This window comes from Watersipora subatra, chromosome 9 (genome assembly GCF_963576615.1).
Source record: "Watersipora subatra chromosome 9, tzWatSuba1.1, whole genome shotgun sequence".
Taxonomy (NCBI): Eukaryota; Metazoa; Bryozoa; class Gymnolaemata; order Cheilostomatida; family Watersiporidae; genus Watersipora; species Watersipora subatra.
The window spans coordinates 58,470,299-58,495,218 of record NC_088716.1 but is presented as its reverse complement, the minus strand read 5'-3'; the positions used below and the strand labels follow the sequence as shown (position 1 = coordinate 58,495,218).

Genomic DNA, 24,920 nt, shown 5'->3' with positions numbered 1-24,920 from the left:
AATGTGAAACTCAGGTTAAAGGAAATCACAATAAAAGTTTGAACAATTCCAAAAGTCTGGAATGACTGGCAGCGAAGATTCACAGACAGCTGTGAACAAAGGCTAATTTCTACCGAACTATACATAAGTAAGAAAGGATAAGTTAGGCAGGAGTGATTCAGAGAACTGTATAAACGTAAATGACATGGTAAAATACACGGACTCAGTCTAAAAACTGAAGCAGAGCGATGGCCTATTGACTTGGGCAAGAAAAATTGCTGTTACAAACAAACCAGCTGCTGAGCCGTGCCGCTCTCCCTTGGCATCTTTTTTAAATGCGTAAGAGATGGTGATGGCTCTGTTGCAAAGGTATTGGCCATTCATCGCCTCTATGGCAGCATCAGACGAATCAAAACTGCCAAAGTTGATAAAAGCAAAACCTTTGGAGTTACCAGAGTCTGGGTCTCTCATGATCTACAAAATAGTATGGTCAGCATCCAGTAACAGTTTTGACTGGTTTATGGACAGAAGCTAATATTCACCAGCTCTAAGACACTAGTCACCAGGACAACTTCAAACGTGAAAGCCCGAGGTGTTGATACTGTAGCAGACCATATCAACACGATTGCTATGATGCCTTGATAGGAAGAGTCATGTACCGTAAGCACCAATATTGGATACTCCCATATCGTTACTTTTTTATAAAATAGCGAAACTTTAATAACATAGAGACTGGGATGAATCACCAAAAAGACTCTTTGTGTATCAGCTACTCGAAGAGAAAAGGCAGCCAGTAAGAATACACTGCAGTTCATTGATACATCAATATAAGTTGATGAGGCTATGAGGTAAGTATCTGAAACAACCAGGTCAATAGAGAGCATTGCATGCTCTGCAAGACTCCAAAAACATCTATAAGTTCTGCCTCTAATTGTATGTGAAGAGTAAAAACTTCATTACATCATCTGAAATCAGCATCAATAAACTCAAATCAGCATCAATAAACTCTAATAGTCTTGTTTAGTTTAGCATTTGGAGAGATCACTGTCTGTATACTACTATTAATAACAATGTTAATAGTAGTATACAGTGCAATTAGTTATGCTAGATGTCAGGAGACTCTAGCAAGATTATTATGTTTGAAAGCTTGTAAAAGACATAAAAATACAATACTTAATGAGCAACCCTAGGACATATGAATAAGGTGACCTCTTCACCTACTAACAGCATATAATATGTGTATATATGGCGACTTTTAAAAAGACTCTAGAGATCAGTGCTTCTAGTCTTTCTGTTAGATTTTGTATCATATCGCTGAATGCCTTCTTTTACAAAAATGATGCTTTTTAGGGGCAAAAGACAAATTATTCTGGTCTATTTATGCGAGTTTCTGAACCTATGCTATTTGCTATCTATAGCTAAATTCTGCTACTAAGTTTTTACAGAAATAAGGTCAAAACTCTTCAAGTATTTTAAAGAGAAGTACTTAGATCAGTGTAGATAGAGATAGTGTGGCGAGATGTCACACCTTAAATCAGCCATTTGATGAGCAAAGTGCAGCGAGATGTCTCACCTTAGATCAGCCATTTGATGAGCAGAGTGTGGCAAGATGTCTCACTTTTCATCGTCACATTATATCAGTAGCAATATTAAACTCACAAGTAGCCAGAGATTGGTTTCAGCCAAACCATGCGCATAACATTGTAAATAGCTTCAAATTAATTGAAGTTGAATAAAATAACTGATTAAAAAGATGAGTTCTTCAGCAGAACACGGACAGCGATTACGACTGAGAGTAGATCAGCCTTGGTGATTCAGAAGAATCACTCGGTCAACAAGGATTGGCCAACATTTGAGCATTAAAAATGGTGGCAACGGGTCACCAAGACCGTGTATATAATAGAAAGATAAATTTTATGACAAAGAATTGCCATGAACCAAGAAAATTCAAGACGATTGCCTTACCTTTGGAGTTTGCAAAATGACACCAAATGCACTGAAAGTGTCGTACAAGAGTTTTTCATCAACCTCAGGGTCAAGATTACCGATGAATATGTTAGCTCCGATGTCAAGGTTCTTTTGGTGCGACGAAGCCTACATAATAAAGTTTGAAGTGATAACATTCATTTGCTCCTGAGAGCATACCATACAGACAGCTTAGACAAATGGAAAGAGAGTAGGACTGCGGAAGAGCTAAAATATACAGTTGGTACACATTAGTAGTTATTAGGAATTGTTTTCTCATAGCCATCAGAAGGACAACTCCTAAACAATAAAACTTGTCTACAAATAGTCATACTTCGACATACGAGTGCACCAACATAAGAGAAATTGAAAACACGAGCAGAATTTTGAATAAGTTTTTGCTTTGAGATGCGAGAAAAAATAAGACAGATATGTCTCAGATATGAGACTTATGTGTCTATCGACACATACGAGACATATGTGTCTATAGATATGAGACAGTTCTCGATGCGGTTGCTAGGTGGCCAAGTAGGCTAGAGGCCGCTTTCGAGAACAGCATCCCTCAGTATTTCTCACAGGATTCGTTTGAAATTTTTTTAGAAAAAACTGGCTAAAAATGAAAACAGAAGCGAAGGAAAAAGCGCCAGAAGGAAATAATAAAAGATGAAAACGAATTCAAAAATAGAATTAAGGATAGCATAAGATTAAAACTTATCTTTGCGTGTGTGTACAGTAGGCTAAATTCACCTAAGTTAAATTTAAAGCTGATGTTATGTAACAAAGTGTCACAATAGTGTAGCGTGCCAAAAATATTGCCGTTGTCAAGTCTCTCTCACACTGCTGTTAGCAGCTCTACATCTGTCTCGAAGGTAAGAACCCCATACAGTTACCGTACTGTACATGGCAATATAACATTTTATTGCAGATCATAACCACTGGCTCAGTATTTGTTACTTTGTGAGTGTAGGAAGGATATTACAACAATTAAAACACGCCTTCCATTGTAATATCCTGTTTTTATGTGTTTTTTAAAAAAAAAGGAACAGATTAATTTGTATTTAGCCACCGTAAAACCTCTATGTGAATGCCATGGCAGACTACTTTTCAACCCTTCTCCTACAGAGGTGTTTAACTAAAGGTGGCATTAAAATAAAAGTGGCATTCAAATAAAGGTGGCGTTTAAATAGAGGTTTTACGGTATTTTATGTGAGAAATATTGCTTGGAGATTAGAGAACGCTGACATACGAGCTCAGTCCTGGAGCACAATAAGCTCGTATGTCGGGGTATTACTGTACATGTATTACACATAGGGAAGTATACACCCTCCCAAGTACATAATATTAATTACCAATTTATAAATGTATAAAGCCAGTCAATCAAGAGCGTTATCTAGAGTACCAAAGATTTAATAGTGGAATACATTTTTTATCAAATGCCAGTGAGGCAGCATATCGTTTTAACCTTTCACCTAATTGAGAACTCGTGACGGAACATTCGCAACACAAACTGCTGTTAAGTGTTGAAATAACATCTTCAACTTAAGTCAGTGCCACAATGTTGTCATTTAAAAGCAGAGTAACATGTTAAATTAGAGATTACATTAGCTAGAGTCCACTGTATATTGTAAGAATAGCCATAGGTGATGTTATATTAGCAAGCACAACTCCTGCAGGATAAGACAACTCCTCTTGTTAAGTTAATTATAAACAACAAATCAGTAGTAGCCCACTCCTAGGGAGCAAACGATATTTTACAATTTTAACAACCATAAAGCATAAGTCAATCAGTTGAACGTAGCAGCGGCTAAAAGATGTTTGTGCAGAACTTGAAAATCGGCATGAAACTTTAGCTAGAGCACAAAACACTTATTTGTGAAGTTAAAGTGAAGATGATTTGGATGCCTGCAATCATTAGGAATGATTTTAAACCTAAGAGATTTTGTTCAGTCTTCTCTCACACCTTAATTGATTACAAATGTAAGTTGTAATGATTTATTGCTAGAGAGTCTCCTTTAAGTAAATCTAAGATTGCTAAAGAGTCTCCTTTAAGTGAATCTATGATTGCTAGAGAGTCTCCTTTAAGTAAATCTAAGATTGCTAAAGAGTCTCCTTTAAGTGAATCCATGATTGCTAGAGAGTCTCCTCTAAGTAAATCTATGACTGCTAAGGAGTCTCCTCTAAGTAAATCTATGATTGCTAAGGAGTCTCCTCTAAGTAAATCTATGATTGCTAGAGAATCTCCTCTAAGTAAATCTACGATTGCTAGAGAGTCTCCTCTAAGTAAGTCTATGATTGCTAGAGAGTCTCCTCTAAGTAAGTCTATGATTGCTAGGGAGTCTCCTCTAAGTAAGTCTATGATTGCTAGAGAGTCTCCTCTAAGTAAATCTACGATTGCTAGAGAGTCTCCTTTAAGCAAATCTACGATTGCTAGAGAGTCTCCTCTAAGTAAGTCTATGATTGCTAGGGAGTCTCCTCTAAGTAAGTCTATGATTGCTAGAGAGTCTCCTCTAAGTAAATCTACGATTGCTAGAGAGTCTCCTCTAAGTAAGTCTATGATTGCTAGAGAGTCTCCTCTAAGTAAGTCTATGATTGCTAGGGAGTCTCCTCTAAGTAAGTCTATGATTGCTAGAGAGTCTCCTCTAAGTAAATCTACGATTGCTAGAGAGTCTCCTTTAAGTAAATCTACGATTGCTAGAGAGTCTCCTCTAAGTAAGTCTATGATTGCTAGGGAGTCTCCTCTAAGTAAGTCTATGATTGCTAGAGAGTCTCCCCTAAGTAAATCTACGATTGCTAGAGAGTCTCCTTTAAGTAAATCTACGATTGCTAGAGAGTCTCCTCTAAGTAAATCTATGATTGCTAGAGAGTCTCCTCTAAGTAAGTCTATGATTGCTAGAGTCTCTTCTAAGTAAATCTATGATTGCTAGGGAGTCTCCTCTAAGTAAGTCTATGATCGCTAGAGCGTCTCCTTTAAGTAAATCTATGCTATAAATGAAATTATCTCCTCAGTTTGGCACTTTTAAAGAAATGCCGTTTTGATGAGGTTGGTGGATGCTATAGTAATATGGTCTCTCATTTAGTCTTTCCAATTCGAACTGCAGTTTGACATGATAAAAATATCAATAATAACCAATAACATAATCTTGTTATTAACCCTTTCGCGGGCAGAGCGACGTTTTTGTCGCTTCGTGATACTGCTGCTCGTGGGCAGAGCGACATTTTTGTCATCCCGATAACGTATTTTATTATTGCAGTTTCTGGTTAGCTAAATGCCGTTTTTTGTTTACTTTTTTTACCAATAGCAAGCTACGATATAGTAGCTTCGGTTAGCCTCTAAAATTGACTTTATAATTGAAATAAAACGATCGTTCTAAATAATTTATCAACTTTTATTCTTCTTGGTTCGGTTTTAGTTTTTATTTACCGAATTTTTCGAGAGTTTGAATTTAGTTTACCGTCATGGCGACTTCTAAAAGAACCTCACAAGATTATTCTAATAAAGCAAGTACTAGTACCGAAATTACTAAGAGATTCCGAGCTGACAGTGACTTTTTAGATTTAGTAGCAAGATATGACAGTGAATCAGGTTCGGATTGTGATTGGAATGTGATGAAGATGTGAGTAGGAGTGATGCCAGTGCCTGGAAGAATATAACCAACATAAACAGAGATAAATCTACAATTCAGCAGTTTGTAGCAGTGACAGGCCCAGCATTTACTCCAGTAGATGCTCAACCAGTAGAGTACTTTGAAAAGTTTTACATGTTTGAAAAGTTTGAAATGTTTACATGTGCTTACCTGAATCATATAAATATGACTGGGCTTATTTGAATGTACATTTGTATCATAAAACAATATATAATATACATTTATCTTGATAGATTCACAATTATAAATATTTTATGCTATACATTTTTATTCGTTTATAATATATATATATATATATATATATATATATATATATATATATATATATATATATATATATATATATATATATGCCTATGGACATATACATGTATACATATGCACCTTTAAACATAGATATATGCACATAATGACACACAGAAAAGTGTATGAACCTTTTAAAAAAATTGATTTTTCGGAAAATTAATTCGCCCATGGGGGTCTGATTTAGTTTTGAAAATTCGCCCGCGAAAAGGTTAATAATAAGTAGAACAAATAACAATAGTTGTATTTTTCAAGACAAAATAGCTTTTGGTGTGCATTCTATCATAAAAAAAATTCATAGATGAAAAACTTCATCTCAAAATTACCACATTTGTAACAAAACTCAATACCTTATCTCTTAGCATACAAATCAATATCATTTACACACAAAATAATATCTCTAGCACCAAGCGATGTTCTTCATAATCTGTCAAAGGTCAAGGGAAAGATAGATTAAAGACAAAACCTGAATGCAAGTAGGAGTGGCGAAAGATTGGCATACCTTGTTAACTCTTGTTGGTTTACCATAGAGTTTAATCATGTTCATTATCTTTATGGCATAGTCAGCGTCATCCTCTCCGAGAAACTCGACAAAACCATAGCCCTGGTGAGACATTGTCACCCTATCCTTTGGCATGTGAACATTGACTAAAAAGAACATAATTATAAGCATGAAATAGCATGAAGAACGCTTCGAGAGCAGTCAGTATTGTTCGAATCATCGCACCAGAGTTTCTGGACTTGAGGCGGAGGAAACACAAACTAACAATATGCTGCGAGATGTCTTCACAAGAAGTATAACAACAATTGAATACAGCTGATCATGTTCAAACCATCAGAGAAAATTCAAACATTTCAGTGGAGGCCATCCTGCCTTATGGCAGCACTTGGATGCAGTTCCCTAACATGGAAAGTGCCAGAAGAGAACGAACTTATACAAAACTTCATTTGCCAAACATCTAGAACGGAGACCCTAGTTTTCTATCTATTCATGGCATCAATTCAATGTCAAAAATTCGTTTACCGTAAAACCTCAATTTGAACGCCATCTTTATTTGAATGTCACCTTTATATGACCATCACTATAGTAAAAAAGTTGAAAAATAGATTTAATTGCTTTAAATGACCTCTTTCGACCGCCACTTCGGACATTCCTTGATCTTTGCGAACCCATAATAGCGAGTGAGCAGCAAGAGAGACCACAAAATGGTACTAATAATGACTTAGATTAGCAATTATTCTCTTGTGCATGCTATTAGTATACATGTACGACCCGTTTACTAGCTCCAAAGCTTTACTAGCTTTTTAAAACTTTGAAAGGAACGCCATAGAAACAATTAATAACTGTGTCAGGCTAATAGATATTCCTTGTTTAACACGGTCTTGGTGCTTCAACGTATATGAAAAACAGTTGAGCAATTACGATGAAATCTACACTACTAATTTGAGATTAAAATTTGTGCTTAACACACCTAGGGTGCAAACTGTGCCACTTGGCTAAAAGTTACTCATTATTTACGTTAAAAGTCTTCTAAATGGCAACGCATAAAAGTTTTACTTAAATAAAATAATTGTTTGGATGCTAATATTGACTAGTTCAGCCGTACGGATAAAGAGTTGTAGTTAGAAGACACTATGGAAGGGATAGAACAGTCGGGAGAATATGAAATGGTTCCAAACCAAAGCAACAATCAGAATGCAACCGGCTAAGCAAAATGCTAATATTGCTAATACTTTTGTTTCAAAAATGTAAATTTTTGTTCCTGCATGCATTATTAATATGGCTTGTTTGTCACTTGTTCATGAATATATATTTGTAGCATTTGATAGATTTGCAGATTTATAGCATATTATTTGATAGCATGATTGCGGTAATCTGAACTCGGCTGACAATTGATCGAAGCTTATAACTCCACTTCTACTGCACATAAAAAGCCAGTTTTGGCTGCAAACTAACAAACACATCAATGAGTGCAATGAACTTTTAAGCAACATTTTTAAATATAGAAATAAAATAAAAATGTCTTCAAATTTAGAATTAAATAAAAATTGAAAGCTCCAACAAACTGCAAGAAAGCAAAAAATGTCAACATGTAGAGATGCATATTTATTTAGAGATCTACAAGTTGGAGGTAAGTTATAGCAGATTTCTTACTTCTAAAAGGGTTAATGTTGCCCAAAGGAGACTGCAAAATCTAGGTGACAGTCGCTTCACCCATAAAAGGTTAAATTTATTTCTCCAAAATTCTGACGAGCTATTTAAAAAATACAATGCCACACTCTATTTGAACGTCACCTCTAAAACACACCACTATAGGAAAAGGGTTGAAAAATAGACTCGGGTGAACGGCAGGTGATGCGTCATAGTGTCATCACATTATTAGTATAAGACAAAAAGCTTTTACGAATATAAAGTGAATGTTGTCTAGGAAAAATTATGGTACTGGCCTTTGCTGATTCTCCAATTTATGGGATAGATGAAACCGGTACAAGCTATTTGAACCACGGTACTTACCAACAGGTCCAGCTTGCAAAAAGAGTTCCCATAGTGTAGCCTCTGATACTTGGTCATCAAGGCCGCCCACATATATAGTAGCGTCTAAACATTCAGACAACAGAATTAAGGTCACAGTGAACAACCAACCTGTGACACTTAGTCAACTAATCTTCCCTATAATTTAAGCCATCATTTATTACCATAAACAAACTTATTGAAAAAAATCAGCACAGAAAAACCATAAGAGAAAACTTAACTAAACAAAAGACATCATGACAAAACTTAGAATGTTGCACTGAATGGATCTTACAGCTGTGACTTGGGTGTATTTTTCAACTTAATTTTTTGTAATAACAAAATGAACGGAAGTCAGGGAAAAAGTACTTAACTTTCTTGAGAGTAAATTTATTTGTGGTTGCAAATCACGTTTGAAGAAGTCTGTTCAGCTTTCATGTTATAAGTTTGCTTTGAGTTATATATAGCTTTGAGCTAGATAGGCCTACTTGGAGATTTCATGTTATAAATTTGCTTTGAGCTAGATATGCCTACTTGGTGATTTCATGTTTTAAGTTAGCTTTGAGTTAGATATGCCTACTTGGAGATTTCATTCTTTATTAAAATAGTATTAACAACTTCAACTTACTTTTTGTGTTGTGCACTTTTTAACCAATCTACAAGCTTGCAATGGGAATTAAAATGTTCTAAACCACCAACTATATTCCTGCTTTTAGCTTTGTCAGTTCCATATCATCCCGATGTTGCACCCAGAGGTACAAAACCTAACCTTTGGAGCTTTTATGTTTTATTTTGCAGTGTAGTGTATAACTCTGTTTTCTATAACATCCAGGTAACTTCAGGTTGATGTATTAAATGGTGTGGTTCTTTAGTGAACCATCATTTTTAGAGTAAAAACCATTACATGTATGCTATCACAGCGTTTATGATGGCTGATTTTTCCGAGTAATGCAGGGCCATTATTATGACATTCAAAGCAATATTTTTTAATCGAAAGCAAATAGGCCGCTCTTTTGTAAATCCTGGTTCAAAATGGTTAGCTTCAAGCCTATAGATCCATTAACAAATTGACAATTTCAGTCGTGCTATCTGTGCTATCAGCTGTGTACTGGGCTTTAAAAAAAGTCTAGTTTAGTAAATCTTGTTATTGCCATTTCACTGAAGTGGCACACGCCGAGCAAAATTAATTTAATACAATTTTTTTCTTCCGTGGCTGTTTAGTGCTTCTAAACAGCGACCAGTGTGAACCAAGTTTAAGAACATTTGTGCAAAGATTTCAGCATTTATACTCCTTTTATTGGTGGCTTGCTCTCCTTAATATTCCGTAATAATAAATACTTAGTTGAGTCAAAAAATCAATACCTTGTTTCAATAATGAGTTTCTCACTGTAAGGTAAACAATGAATTGAACTGTAAACAAGTAATTGAAGCAATTTTTCTAAGTTTCAACTTCACTACTTGCAATCTTTTTACGTTTTTCTTTTTTCAAGAAAGTTTATATGCTCTTGACATAAACTGATGTCATGTCAGTCTAAGGAGCGTAGGCTTTGAGATAATTAAGCTAACATTTCCAAATAAAAACTACGGATTTTACAAGGCTTTTAGAAGATGTTGAAAGTGCCAAGCACAAATTCGTACAGCTTTCTTAGTTTTGCGATAGCATGTCTAAAATTTTGATCAATAAACTGTTGAATGTATAAAAAAATGTTTATTAAACCTTCCAATAATACCTAATTGAACTTTTCTATGAGTAGTTCAAACACAAATAGGCTTTATGATTTGCTGTCATTATGGTATTTACAACTAAAACAGCAATGTCGTAGCTTACTACAAAAAAAGCAATCTATTGTTACTGTTCTACAAGCCGAAACTATTTAGAACTACAAGCACACAGATTATATAAAATAAACACAACAGAGGATTTGTTAATAAAAGTAGGTCAAAACTCTACAGGTATCAACAGCTATTGAATGTTTTATGAGCTTGTTACAATTAACGTCTACATTACTGAGACAGAATGAATAGGTTAAGCTAAAACAAATGAGTCTAACGTTTTGACATTGTAAAAGAGAAACTTAGTACTCGCCTCTATTCAATCCTTCACAAAATATATTTAAACAAGTCGTAGTGGGAGACTTTAGCACACGTTATTAGTTCCATTGCTGTTACAGGACCACTGAATCATTCAATCGTATTTCTGACCAACAAACAGTGTACATTTTAGACTATGACACTTATTTAGAGAACAAGTCATAATGGGATAAAGCACTGATAAAGCCTCATCATGATATCAAGATTTTTGATGATACAATACGTATTAATACAGAGTAGGGGAGGGTGGGGCACGTTGCAACAAAGAGGGTATGGTAACATCATGCAGTTGGTGGGTGCATTATAAAAAATACGTCTATAGCTGCCTCCACTGACTTTTGTAAACATGAGATGATGTACAAAAAATATATGCAATTTTCTAAATTTGGATATAAAAATAAAAGGGCAAAAAATTACCAATAAATTTTACAAAATCATGGCTCACCTAAATTAATGTTCTTTTCATTTCATGCAGTTAATATATCTCATAGGATGACCTAGAAAGCTCTTTAGTTAATAAAGTAAAAATTTAAAATGCTGTAAACAAGCAAGAAATTTGAAAAGTGTTTCAACGTGCCCCGCGTAGCAATGTTTCCCACTCCTCCCTACGCAATATTTGATTTATGACTTATCATGACAATAAGCACACATTGAAGACATTAATTCCGAGATTGCAAAGAGTTTGGATTATGGATTCCTTAGACAGGATGCAAAAAATAGTACAACTCAGTAAATCAATATAATTGGCATTAACCTAAAAGCGAGTAAGAATAATTTCTAGTAAAGAAGTGAATAATTAAGAAGATTCAATGATCATTCCTGATCTATCACACTTTAATCGACCATTCTCGATAATTTTCACTCATAAAAACCTGAATCTAAACCAGCAAGCTCCTTCATAAGATGAAATAATTGCATAGTGTATGAAGATTTTTAACATTGACTATAGTGAAACAGTCTAAGCCTAGATCGATGAATAAATCTGTACCTTGGTTTCGCTCTGCAATGGGAACAGCTGCCATGGCAAAATATTGAGTTTTATTATAAATAAATTTATCTACTCATCTCAATGTAATCGTCTGTAATTACTTAAATTGAGTTTTTTTACTTTGAATGAAGGACTGCACTTTCTTCGTTTTTACGTGAAATCGAGACTTTGACATTGACATAATGGCTGTGAACCTTTAGACATAGCGGGGATTGTTCTTGTTGACGATACTAATAATTAATGTCTATGTCATGCGCGATATTTCGAAGGTTTTCAAATTGCAATACGTGCGTAGAATATGCCGCCCAGTTATCACAACTCATTCTGATGAGATTCGGGAATTAGACGAACACGATGCAGTGTCGTAGGGGACGCTATACGACACTGACACGATGCAGCTTTGCAGAGTCATAGAATGTACGGTTTCGCTACTTCTATGACATGTTTTGTCGACTCTAGTTTATACAGCTTTCACGGTTTCCGTCAATTGATTAGGAGGAGGATATACGTACATTATTGCCAAGTATTCTATACGCTGTACTAACGCAGTTCAGGCAAGCCCAGTAGCGAGAGAGTTATTTTTATTGGCAAAAAGTTTGATTTTGGGCAGCTACAATTTACGGCATTGTCATGTCTGACTATGAGAGTATTCTCTGTGTCAAAAATGAAGTATTTGTATATAACATTCCTCCAAGATCTTCAAACAGAGGATACAGGTTTGTTTGGTTTGCTGTACCAATTACACAAGCTGGATAATTTGTAACCAGCAGTTGCAATGTTGTGGTATTTTTTCATGGTCTATTCTGTGTATATACAAAGAATAATTTATTCTTGAATAAGTTTAGCATATTGACGATATTAATAGTTAATTACAACAAGATGTACTGGCATGTATCGTTCATGTTCCCACAAATGTATACATTATTTGTAAAATATATGTCCGTTTAAACAGATTAAGAAAAGAGTTTGATAAAAGTTAATGGTGTAAATGTAGTATTTCAATAGTTGCACTAATAAGTTATGCTCTATCCAGAAAAATCGACAGCCCATTTGTGCACTGTAAAAATGTTATATTTTAGTCTTTTTTATTTTAAAGATATTTGCAGCGCATAATCAGGTTTATCTACCTTTTAAATATATTACTGTTATTGCCTGTGTGTTCCATGTGAGACTTGATAAGAACAATCGCTATCAAAACAAGAGCCAGATGGTAAATTATCTAGTCTGTCAGTAATCCATTTTGGCAAGTAATGGAAAGCTGCTGTTTTGCAAGTTACATGGCTGCAATGACAACCTGAGCTTTACTATCACAAATATTTTATTGCAACAATTTTTTGTTATTTAACCTATTTGGTCACTAAAATTAGTAGCAGTCAAATTAAAATGTATTTTAATGTATAATCACAAATAGGCTGTATCCTCACTTTTAGCCAAGCTGAATGAGTAATTAGGGCGCCAGTTGAAACGTTAATTTATGTTTCTCGGAGAAGCACAGCATGTATATCTCTGGAATAGTTTTCTAGCATGCTTGGTTGAGAAATTTAAAAGTACTATTGTGATCTTGCTAAAGCTATTTTTTCTATCAGAGCAGCTGACTGGAAGCTAGACAATCCAGACTACACGATGCGAATGAGGATAGTCGCTAAAGGCCCATCGGCTACCATAAAGCTGGAAGACCGAACCAGTGGGGAGTTGTTTGCCCAATGCCCTGTTGATGCCTACCCAGGAATAGCTGTAGAAGCTGTTATGGACTCGAGTAGATACTTTGTGCTTAGGCTTGTTGGAGATGGAGGTAAGATTTTTGTTTAAAATTCACAGCCTTCTATTTTTCGATGTCACAAGGGAATCGCTCGTTCTTAGCAACTTAAGATGTTGGCAACTGTTTGAAAAAAGTTTTGGAGAAGATTTGACAGCAGTTGTGAATGAGAACTGACTGACTGACCAACAGATCAAAAGAGTGACATACCAACAGACTGATGGACTGACAGAATAAGAAGCAAGCTTACTGACTGACTTACTGAATGGCTGGCTGATGAATAGATTGGCTGACCGACTTGATAATGGCTGACTAACCATACGACTGATAGATCGACAGACCGACAGGTAGACAAACTGACAGACGGAAAACTAGTAGAGGAAGAGACTATCAGGTTATCATGACTGGTAGCGTGACTGCGTCATGCCAAACAGTACTCTACTCTTTGCTACAGGCTTTTTTTGTTGTCACAATGGCTACAATATTGCTCTTAGTATATTTTGTTCTCTCTATCAGTTCATCACATTCTTGAGACTTGTGCCGTGTCATCACTTCTGCTGTGCAACATAGTCTTATTTACTTAACAATGGATAGATTGGCTATCAGGATAAATTTATTTTTGCAGGTAGAACTGCGTTTGTAGGTATTGGCTTTCAGGATCGGGCAGACTCATTTGATCTCAATGTTGCACTCCAGGACCACTTTAGGTATGTTGCAATGCTACAACTGCTGTTATATTAAATAGCTAGATCATATTTTGAACATTTCTATAATGCAAGATTTCTATGCTTTTTATGTGTGAAACTAAAAGTTTTGTATTTTATTTAGTGGTATTCCAAATGATTTGGATAAATCTCCCGTTTTACTGGTTGGATTGCAGCACCACATTCAACCTACTGGCAGTGAACATATTCCAATTATAGGTTTAAATGTGTACTACAATATGCTTCTTCCACTTTAGCTGGTGTCAATGGTTGCCGATTTGGCAGTGGTGGTTAGTCTTGTTCCACAGGTTTGTCTTCTGAGGATCCAAGTCTAATTTTTATGGTTTTCCCTCTAAAGTGCAGGGTGAAATCATGAGCCGACAGAAACTAGAATCTATTAATATAGGATTGTCTATTAGTGAACTATTGTTAGTATGCTTACCATATTTAGGTCTAATGTTGATGAACTGACAATGTGTGCTGCTTTCAAGTGTAATCACTTCAAATCGTTTATATATATATATATATATCTGCTTCCTCCAATTAAAGCCTTTTACGATCTCAAATAGAGCAGATAATTTTTCATGGAATGCTAGTTGGATTACCAGTACATTTAGTGAACATGAAAAACTTGTATCTTCTCAACGTATCAATCATGAATGTACTTAAATATTTATAAGCGAGGCATTTATTAGTATTGCAACAACATGTATCAGTTAACTCTACATATATATTTTACTAACTGAATGCTCGGCGTAGCGCGGGTGATAAAAATGTTTTTGCACCGAAATTTTCCTTTTAATCAACATATACATTTACCATTGTAACTGTTAAATGAAGATGTTTGTATATTTATGTGTACTGTGTTTAAACTAGTCTAAAGCAGACTTTGAATTCCTTTTGAATTGACTTTTGAATTAAAAGCAGACTTTGAATTCCTAAAACTTTAGCGCAATAAGCGGACAGACAGAATACAGACAAACAGTGAGATTTGTGTGCACCAAATATGCAAGCCCGTGAAATGTTTCTCTAGGCATTCTATAGGCATGCAATGCATCTTAATGCATTGTTCTACATAACTGTTTTCATACAATAGCTACTTTGCAATCCCAAATGAGTGCTGAGTATTTTTTCGAATTTCTAGGGAAAGGTATGTCTAAGGAGAGATTTGTTGACTCTTTAGTAAAATACATTATTAGCATGTCTGTAGTAGAATATATTTATTGGTTCTCTAGTTAGAGCCAACTGTTGGGTCTCCAGTAGGCCTCATCTTTAGGATCTCTATATGAATGTTACAGGTGGATAGCTAAAGAGAAAGAGATGACAACTGCTGCTCAACCTGACAACACACCAAAGCTTGATCTAGGGTTCAAGGAGGGCCAAACTATCAAACTAAACATAGTAAGTTAAGGAGAGACTTTGTTACTAATATGCATTGAGCGGTAAAATTTGATACTAACTTTGTTAGCAGCTATTTTTTAATTGTGAGTTTTTAAACACTGTTTTTTCATTCTTTTAATGAGTTTGGAGTTGCTTACTGTCGATGAATTCGCGTTCTATTGTTCAATGATTTGGTATTGCACTGTAGATATTTTCAAGATTTGCGATGTATCTATCAAAATAACACTTGTTAAAAGTAGATGCACTTTTTCATAGCGAATGCCTTCTCACGGCAATTTAGGGAGGTGAATGGCATGGAATGCCTTCGCACAGCAATTTAGGGATGTGAACGGCATGGAATGCATTCGGATTTTAATGTTTCTATTATTCATAGTGAAAGCAACTCTGAACCCATTCGAAGCTTGGAAACACATTGAATGTTGGCAGCTAGGCATTTTACCTACGAGTTGCTACTTTTGGTCTATGCACAAACTGAGTGTTAAGTGGTCTAGCTAAACATCTGCTAACAACCTTAGCAAGTTAGTCTCAGTGTTTTATTGTAAACGGTGTATCTGTAGCCTTAGCAAATGGTCATGTTTAAGCTTTTTAACAAATTTTAAATGCATATATTTTTGTTTCATGTCTGTCATGTCAGCTCAAGCATTCCTGTGTCGGTTCTGCTGTCCTAACATTATCCTTTGAGGTGTGACATTAGTTTAACTTCTGCCAGAAGTCTGATAATGCTATACCTAATGTTAGCAATATCTGTTAACAGTAGCACTGAAGTATCAGCAGCAGTACATAACAATTGTAAGTGGATCGCTTTACTGCCAGTTGCTCGCGACCTTTATTGTCTTCCACTACTCAGGAGAAGTATTGTGTTTGGATCTAAGTGGCCACAAGAGTTAGTTTATATGCGTTGTATGTTCGATCGGCTGTAATAGTAGTTGGCAAGGGGTGGACAATCCTTTGTTGCCAACCCTGTGTTTCAATGCTTTCAATATTTTCAGTATTTATCTATCATGCAAGCTTGGCAGTACGTCTTTTGAACTCGAGTGACCAACAGGCAACTTTTATTGATGAATAATATTTCTGATCAGAAAGCCTTGACATTTCTTCTGTTATTTAATTTCATTGAAATACATGAGTAAGCTATGCGAGTGAATTAGAGGCAGCAAAGGGTTTGTGTTGGTAAGGTTTCATGAAATTGTTATTTTTATACTGTTATGGAAGCAACTATTGTAAATATGTTATCAGATAGTTGATTTCATGGTTTGGGTGCTGATTAAGTCCAACAGTAGCAAATCATTCTAAAATCATTGATTTCATTTCATCCTTAGAAACTTACCAACTTGGAACCTATTCAACTACATGTATTTATTTGAAATCAGATCAGTTAAATGATGATAGTACAAAGGTTTCGTCTAAGAACATCAAAGAAGCAAAGGAGGCGTTCAACAAGATAGGCTATGGTCTTCATCCGTTATTATTTCTTTCTTTATCAATTGGATAATGATGTTATAATTATTCACGGATCATTATTGGTATATATAAGTGTACATATATTTTTCCTACCTCAACTCTTATAATTAAATACTGCAGCTGTAAATTAACAATCAAGTAAAAGATAAAAATTTCAAAATTAGTAAAGTCTATTTACGGTGTACGCTTAAATTAAAAGATTTGACTTCTCAATCAGTGATGTCTGCAATTTTGTAATTGCACCTTAATGCTCATGCATCTTCTGCCTTAGAATAATATTGTCAGAGCACGGTATGTAATATTATGGTCAGATTTATCATACTTTTACTAGTGAGTTACCCGAATTGAGTTGTTGGTAATTGCACGGTAAAAGAGTGAGTAGCTGTGCTAATTTCTACTTCTAATTAATTATACATTCAGAATGGTGCCGTGAGAACATGTCCTTTTATGATTTGGCTTGTCAAACCCAAATTCTAAATCATCTTATTTGTTTTTTAAATTAAATACCAAGTCATCCTTGTTTTTGTTCATATGCAATAAAAATTAATTCAGCCCAATGCAAAGAGGTTTTGTTTTGATTATTTCAGTATTCAAACTTTTTATTCATCAGTGTTTGACTTCTTAATTCGAAGTGCGTTAAGAGACACTTACAGAGCCAGCGTTTATATATGAGTATTCAATAAATTTCTATTTGTTGACATGTTTGTATTGCAATTCTCTCGCGAGGCAGATAAACTTCATCTAAGAGTTATCTACTCTTAATACTTTGCTAAAAGGTACAACTCCAAAATAATAAGAAGACTCAGTTGCTAAATACAGTCATACTTCGACTTGCGAGCTTAATGCGTTCCAAGACTGAGCTCGTATGTCAATTTACTCGCATGTTGGTGCAATTTATTTATATATAGAACAATTAAATATGTATTAATTGGTTTCTATACTCTAAAAATGCAAATAAAACACTCAAAACAAAATATTGTAACAGAAAAAACATGTTGGTTATTGTCCTAACTTACCACATGCATTCAAAAAGCAGCAAATAAAAAACAATGCAAGGAAATGTGATTAATTAAAATGTAAAATTAAATACATACTGTAGCAGCTAACGCTAGCATTTGCCAGGGAGGGAGATATAAGTGTTATTCTTCATTACAACAGGTGAATTTGATAAATTTGGATTTGATCAGTCTTAAAAAACCAACTTAAAAGCAAACCTAAAAGCAAACTTTCATTTTTCGTAATTAAAATTTCTTCGGCGTTCATAGTTGGAAGTTTCTCGCTGGTTAGCTAATTTTTCGTTTGTTTCGCTTTCATGGCCGTTTTAAGATAAACCTATCTAAGGACGTTTGCCTTTGTCGCCCTTTCAACGTGTTGCGATTAGGACGAACACTGGTGTCGTCACAAAGGGTTAATGCACGACCACTAGCCAACTTGTCCGAAAGTCTATTTTTATAATTTTTATAGATAGCACTGGCCTTTTCGCCTTTTAACCACCGGCCTTTTCGCCTTTATTGAAACATCGTTTCAGTTACGCTGTCACCGGCCAATCGTTTATCTTTTATCCAATGCCTGAGCAGTCTCTCCATCAGCGGTCGTGAAGATCGCTGCGTCGTTTAGAAACTGTGGTTAGTCCTTTGTGAACTAAATGCCCTGAATATAACCCTTCGGTTTGATAATTGTAGATGTATTTCTGTCATATTGCTGAGCTAGATCAATCACGCATACAGATTTCGCATATTTTACAATAATTTTCCGTTTAATATCAATTGTTATCATTTGCTTTTTCTTTCCATTATCTTTCATTTTACTGGCAAACTTTCGGTCTACGCACCGTACTTTTAATTCACATAATTCTGCACTGAAAATTGTGCACAGAAAACACGGTACAAAAGTATAACCTGAGTAGTTGAAAAATACAGAGTGATGCTGTTCTCATAAAACACCTCCGGCATACTTTGCAACTGACTCACGTGCTCGTATCTCAAACATTGCTCGTATGTCAGTGCTAAAACTTGCTTAAAAGCTGGCTCGTATCTCAAGTTTCTCGTACGTTAGAGCACTCGTAAGTTGAAGTATTACTGTACAGCCAAACATGGATAACTCGAACATCGCGGGAGCGAGCGAAAGTGTTCGAATTATCAGAGCGTTCAAGTTATCAGAGCACTGTCACAAGTCTATGTATTTACTTATTTATTAGTAGATACATGTACATATACAAACTATAATATAAATCAAAAGCACAAATGGCTTGTTTCAAATTAAATGCTTCTAATGTAAAGTTTAAAACGTTTTTATCAAAAAGTATAGAGATTTTTCTATCACTTGAGATTGGTTTGTTGTTTGAGGTGATGTTATTGCCAGGACGTTTTTTAGACTGACATTGGCAAAACTTGATTTTTGTTGAAATGCTCAAAAGAAAAGACATCTTTTTCTTTTGAGCGTTTTACCCACGATCAATTTTGTCGATTTTTCTTGAAGTTTATGCAAAGATTACCTCACTTTACCTTGCTTCCGAAGGGTGATCGCTAAGCGGATGTTTGGTATAAATCAAATTTCACCAAACCTTTAGAAAAGTCGTTGACAAAAATATTTTGCTGATGGTGGTAATAACGACGCTTATGAATTACGAAAAGTTGAGGTTTACCTCTATGGCTTGGAATAAAGTGATTTTCTAAACCGATATAAACCGTTTCGGTAGGCATTGGGCAAAAAACAGTTCGAGTTAACAGTGTTGAGTTCGAGTTATCTATAGCAATTTATCATTACGTGGGAACGGACCAAAGAAACCGTTCGAGTTAACCATGTGTTCGAGCTATCCGTGGGCGAGTTATCCATGTTTGACTGTAAATAGCTGCAATTAATTGTTTATTTGTGTCAAATATAAAATAAATATAAATTTGGATTGGTAATTGGTAAGAATAGTTTGCCTGGGATGGTGTCGTGTGTCATTGTAATTTTGCCTTGCTATCAACTAAAATGGCTTAAAGCACATAAATTACATAATTTTTTTATTGTATATTTCAATACATCAGAGTCTTGGCTTTCGAATGAGCTATTGTTTGCTATGGTGAGACAGACATTGGTTGGTGTTTATAGGATTTCCCCAGAGCTCTACCGCGAAAAAGTTTACTGGCATAGTCTCGAAAATTGTGATGTCACAATTCTCATATTCGTTGTTGTGTGCTCTTACGGCTTATTTATCAACTACAGTAATGACGATAATGACGCTAGTGGCAGGCGAAGGTAGGACAACTCCAGAGAACGAATGAAGATGACAAAGGAATCAGTGTCATTAGTTCTCCATGTACATATTATTTCTATGATAAGTACCTCAGACTCCAAGAACCATGCTATATTTTCCCGATGATATTATGCACTAGGTCTTTATTTTTAATGCGATGTTAAGGGTGACGACTGAGACTAATTAATTTCAAGCATTGCGTGATCTCGGCGAAAGTGCGATTGACATACAGTCCTAGGGCCACGCAACCGCAGGTCATAATTTAATCGATGTGATTTCATTACCTTTATCAACGACAGTACATTTATTGAAGTATAATTAATTAACCCAGAACATGTGTTTGTATTGGTCGGGCGTTATCGCGATCGCGGGCATTGTTGATTATCTAGAATCTTAGTTTATTATTAGCGCTCTCTGGGTTTAACAGCACCGATTGTCACAGAAAAACGCAGCCTCAATGGCAGCGAAAGGGATCGACGACCTAAGGCTAAATGAGAATTATGACGCCACATGTTGAGTACCTGAACCAAGTGTTTTTTTCAGGGTGTACTTTTGACACACCGTTTTTCATCGTTCTATTATTCTTTGTGTATTGAATATAGGCTCATTCGAAAGCCAAGACTCTGATGTATTGAAATATACAATAAAAATATTATGTAATTTATGTGCTTCAAGGAAGGCACCAAGAAATTTGCCAGTAGTTTATACAGTCTCTAATTTATTGCTGCCAATTTAAATGCACACTATAATTGGTTTCTCGACTATCACTATTACATACAAATCACAAATACAAACACAAATAACAAAATTTTTTTTAAACTACCGTGATGCTTGTCTATATCGAAGCGATGGTTTGGAAACATTAGTCATGTGATTTAAAATTCACATTCCAAAAGGGTCTGCGCTGCTTATGATACGGAATATTTTTTACAATAGCTAATGGTTAAAGAGAGATAATTTACATAAAATAAACAAGCTTTTTTGTGTAATAAACATACCTAGACTAATATTTTGTGACATGGACATGTGTATTCTGTTATATTCTCAACTGAGCTCAACAAGCTCTTAGCATGGTAATTTTATAGTCAGCTGTGAATTAGACAACTCCCAAGGTCAGACAACTCCTTATATGTATTTAAGTTGCTAGTTAATCCTACTTCATTAGCTAGATGCTTTCATGCTGCCACTTCTACTATGTAGCCTGAGTTTTCTTATTTTTCAGGCATGTGCAGATCTTAAAGTTAGTTTTTTCACGCAGTAGCTACATTCATGCAATCTGGTTTTGCCAATCTACCAGAAAAAAATATCATCATTTTGTAAGTTAAAATATGACTCTTGCTATAAGGCCTGATGATCTATGATTGGTCAATAAATAGATCTATCATTTCTCTAGTATTCTATAGCCACTAATCATAAGTTTTGTTTAATTCACATTAATCATGAACAACCTGAAATTAGTAATAATGAAGAAGAGAAACAATTCGAGTGTAAGTATTTTACCAATTAGCTATGAAAGTAGTGATGCAGATCCCAATGCACAACAGCGTGGATAATCAAGGTGCTCGCCTGAGAGTCAAGTAAGCAAGCCCCAGGATTGGCTATTCCAGATTATCTAATAGATACTGTTTCTGGGACACTCTAATTCAGCAATACATTTAGAGTACGGCTACCTTTCTGTAAAATGGTTCTACAACAGTCGGCCTATCTTATTATCTTATCATAAGATCATTTTATCATTTCAAGAGTTGCTCCAACTTCAAATTTACTGTTCTTTTTGTGACACAAAACTTAAGCTTTAGAATAATATATTGCACAATATGTTGTTTTACCTTTAGATTTATCTGAATGTAAAGAATTATATTTAATATTCCAGCTGTTAACTTAGTTTGATTATGCAACTTTAGGCAAGTAAAAAGACCGATTCAAAGCAAAGAGCTCGTCCTACAGGGGGAGCGGGACTCTTACCTCCCCCTCCACCTAGTGGCAAAATCCTAGCTCCTCCTCAATCTTCTCATCCTGTATCTGCTCCAGCTCCTAATCAGCAAAGGTGAGCTGCATGTCAGTGCACACTGTCTCATTGGGTCCACGAATTGATGTCTTGCTACATGTCAGTTTGTGCTGTCTCATAGGGTCCATAAACTGATGTCCTGCTATATGTCAGGGTGTACTGTCCCATAGGGTCTACAAACTGATGTCCTGCTACATGTCAGTGTGTGATGTCTCATAGGGTACATAAACCGATGTCCTATTACATGTCAGTGTGTACTGTCTCATAGGGACCATAAACTGATGTCCTGCTCTATATCAGTGTGTGCTGTCTCATAGGGTCTACAAACTGATGTCCTGCTACATGTCAGTGTGTACTGTCTCATAGGGACCATAAACTGATGTCCTACTACATGTCAGTGTGTACTGTCTCATAGGGACCATAAACTGATGTCCTACTACATGTCAGTGTGTACTGTCTCATAGGGTCCATAAACTGATGTCCTACTACATGTCAGTGTGTACTGTCTCATAGGGACCATAAACTGATGTCCTACTACATGTCAGTGTGTACTGTCTCATAGGGTCCATAAACTGATGTCCTACTACATGTCAGTGTGTACTGTCTCATCGGGTCCATAAACTGATGTCCTACTACATGTCAGTGTGTACTGTCTCATAGGGTCCATAAACTGATGTTCTACTACATGTCAGTGTGTACTGTCTCATAGGGTCATAAACTTATGTCCTGCTACCTGTCAGTGTGTACTGTCTCATAGGGTCCATAAACTGATGTCCTGCTGTATGTCAGTGTGTAAAGTCTCATAGGGTCCACAAACTGATGTCCTACTACATGTCAGTGTGTACTGTCTCATAGGGTCCATAAACTGATGTCCTACTATATGTCAGTGTGTAGGGTCTCATAGGGTCATAAACTTATGTCCTGCTGTATGTCAGTGTGTACTGTCTCATAGGGTCCACAAACTGATATCCTGCTATATGTCAGTGTGTACAGTCTCATAGGGTCCACAAACCGATGTCCTACTACTGTACATGTCAGTGTGTACTGTCTCATAGGGACCATAAACGGATGTCCTACTACATGTCAGTGTGTGCTGTCTCATTGGGTCCATAAACTGATGTCTTGCTACATGTCAGTGTGTACTGTCTCATAGGGACCATAAACTGATGTCCTGCTTTATGTCAGTGTTTACTGTCTCATAGGGACCATAAACTGATGTCCTGCTACATGTCAGTGTGTGCTGTCTCATAGGGACCATAAACTGATATCCTACTACATGTCAGTGTGTACTGTCTCATTGGGTCCATAAACTTATGTCTTGCTGTATGTCAGTGTGTACTGTCTCATAGGGTCCATAAACTTATGTCCTGCTGTATGTCAGTGTGTACTGTCTCATAGGGTCCATAAACTTATGTCCTGCTGTATGTCAGTGTGTACTGTCTCATAGGGTCCACAAACTGATATCCTGCTATATCTCAGTGTGTACAGTCTCATAGGGTCCACAAACCGATGTCCTACTACATATCAGTGTGTACTGTCTCATAGGGACCATAAACGGATGTCCTACTACATGTCAGTGTGTGCTGTCTCATTGGGTCCATAAACTGATGTCTTGCTACATGTCAGTGTGTACTGTCTCATAGGGTCCATAAACTTATGTCCTGCTACATGTCAGTGTTTGCTGTCTCATAGGGACCATAAACTGATGTCTTGCTCTATGTCAGTGTGTGCTGTCTCATAGGGCTCATAAACTGATGTCCTGCTACATGTCAGTGTGTACTGTCTCATAGGGACCATAAACTGATGTCCTATTACATGTCAGTGTGTACTGTCTCATTGGGTCCGTAAACTGATGTCCTGCTGCATGTCAGTGTGTACAGTCTCATAGGGTACATAAACTGATGTTTTGCTACTCTTGTTCTCTCCAGCTTTGTATATAAACTAAACTACTGTACATATTCATAGGCTCATTTTGTTGTCAAAGATTCTCTCCAGAATTCTTCAATAGATAGCGCTACAAACAACATCAGTAAAGCATTATCTTTTGCAAGGTGTGGTTTATTCGTCCTTAACTGTGCTACTTGGATGGCACTGCGTAAGCTACACCAGTTTATCTTGTCCTATGCACCCAATATAATTGTTCCTATCTACATGTATATACCGGTGTACTGATCTGGTTATTTTAAGGGATTCGCTCATTGATCTCTGCTTTGTAGTTCTTCTAGTGGAGCTAGCAACTGGGTTACCTTCGATTGAGCCACCTCCGCTTCGCGTCACAATTTAATCAAATGCACAGCTATACCACGGCATTTCCATTTATAATTGTATTTTACAGCTACATTTATTTGTCATTGTTTGTTATTATGAATGACAGAAACATCCTCATGTACTTTTGTCTGTATTTGTACACTGAGTGCTTTCACAGTGCTATATAAACTCCAAGGTGTTTCCTACATAATGAACTTACTCAGCGCTAAACAAAAACGTTTTTATTAGCTACTTTTTATATATCTTCAAGTTTAGCTGAAATCTTCGGTATGTTTGCTGTAGCCTTAGGTCGATGTTGAACACCGAACATTGGAGTGAATGCATACCAGCAACAGAAGATTTCTAAAATGCTGAAGTTGTTTAAATTAAATTTCAATACATTTTACTCTCAAATACCAAAATATTCTGTGTTGTTGATGTTCAGGCATACTTGTTTGGTCACTGGAGGCTGCCATGTTTATATCTTCTGTACTTCTATAGATGAACTTACATAGAATGTTGGTAGATTTTATCAGAAAGTATCAGCATTTTTCTATTATTTGTGTGATTGTTTTTTATGTTTGAGGTGATAGTAAACCCAGAATATTTCAAGACAATCA

At 35.9% G+C, this 24,920-nt stretch overlaps 2 protein-coding genes across 2 annotated transcripts in view; one reads left to right on the top strand and one right to left on the bottom strand.

The window, feature by feature from the left end:
* LOC137403700 (splicing factor 3B subunit 4-like) overlaps positions 1-11,637 on the bottom strand; it is a 28,955-nt gene extending 17,318 nt beyond the window's left edge. The window contains exons 1-5 of the mRNA XM_068089713.1: positions 11,483-11,637; positions 8,407-8,490; positions 6,394-6,539; positions 1,945-2,073; positions 273-453 (exon numbers count right to left, since the gene is read on the bottom strand). Coding sequence (XP_067945814.1) covers positions 273-453; positions 1,945-2,073; positions 6,394-6,539; positions 8,407-8,490; positions 11,483-11,516 — 574 coding nt within the window. The 5' untranslated portion in view covers positions 11,517-11,637. The remainder of the gene's footprint in view (positions 1-272; positions 454-1,944; positions 2,074-6,393; positions 6,540-8,406; positions 8,491-11,482) is intronic.
* A 333-nt stretch (positions 11,638-11,970) lies between these two features.
* On the top strand, positions 11,971-24,716 carry LOC137403832 (adaptin ear-binding coat-associated protein 1-like). Its single transcript, XM_068089897.1, has 6 exons — positions 11,971-12,198; positions 13,069-13,274; positions 13,864-13,945; positions 15,241-15,343; positions 21,950-22,092; positions 24,270-24,716. The coding sequence occupies exons 1-6, from the start codon at positions 12,113-12,115 to the stop codon at positions 24,307-24,309; spliced, it is 660 nt and encodes a 219-aa protein (XP_067945998.1). The 5' UTR covers positions 11,971-12,112; the 3' UTR covers positions 24,310-24,716.
* Positions 24,717-24,920: the final 204 nt, after the last annotated feature.

Coding starts and splice junctions, on each gene's coding strand:
- LOC137403832 (XM_068089897.1), top strand. CDS start 12,113: ATGTCTGACTATGAGAGTATTCTCTGTGTCAAAAATGAAGTATTTGTA. Junction 12,199..13,068: donor TCTTCAAACAGAGGATACAG/GTTTGTTTGGTT, acceptor TTTTTCTATCAG/AGCAGCTGACTGGAAGCTAG. Junction 15,344..21,949: donor AAACTATCAAACTAAACATA/GTAAGTTAAGGA, acceptor ATGCAACTTTAG/GCAAGTAAAAAGACCGATTC.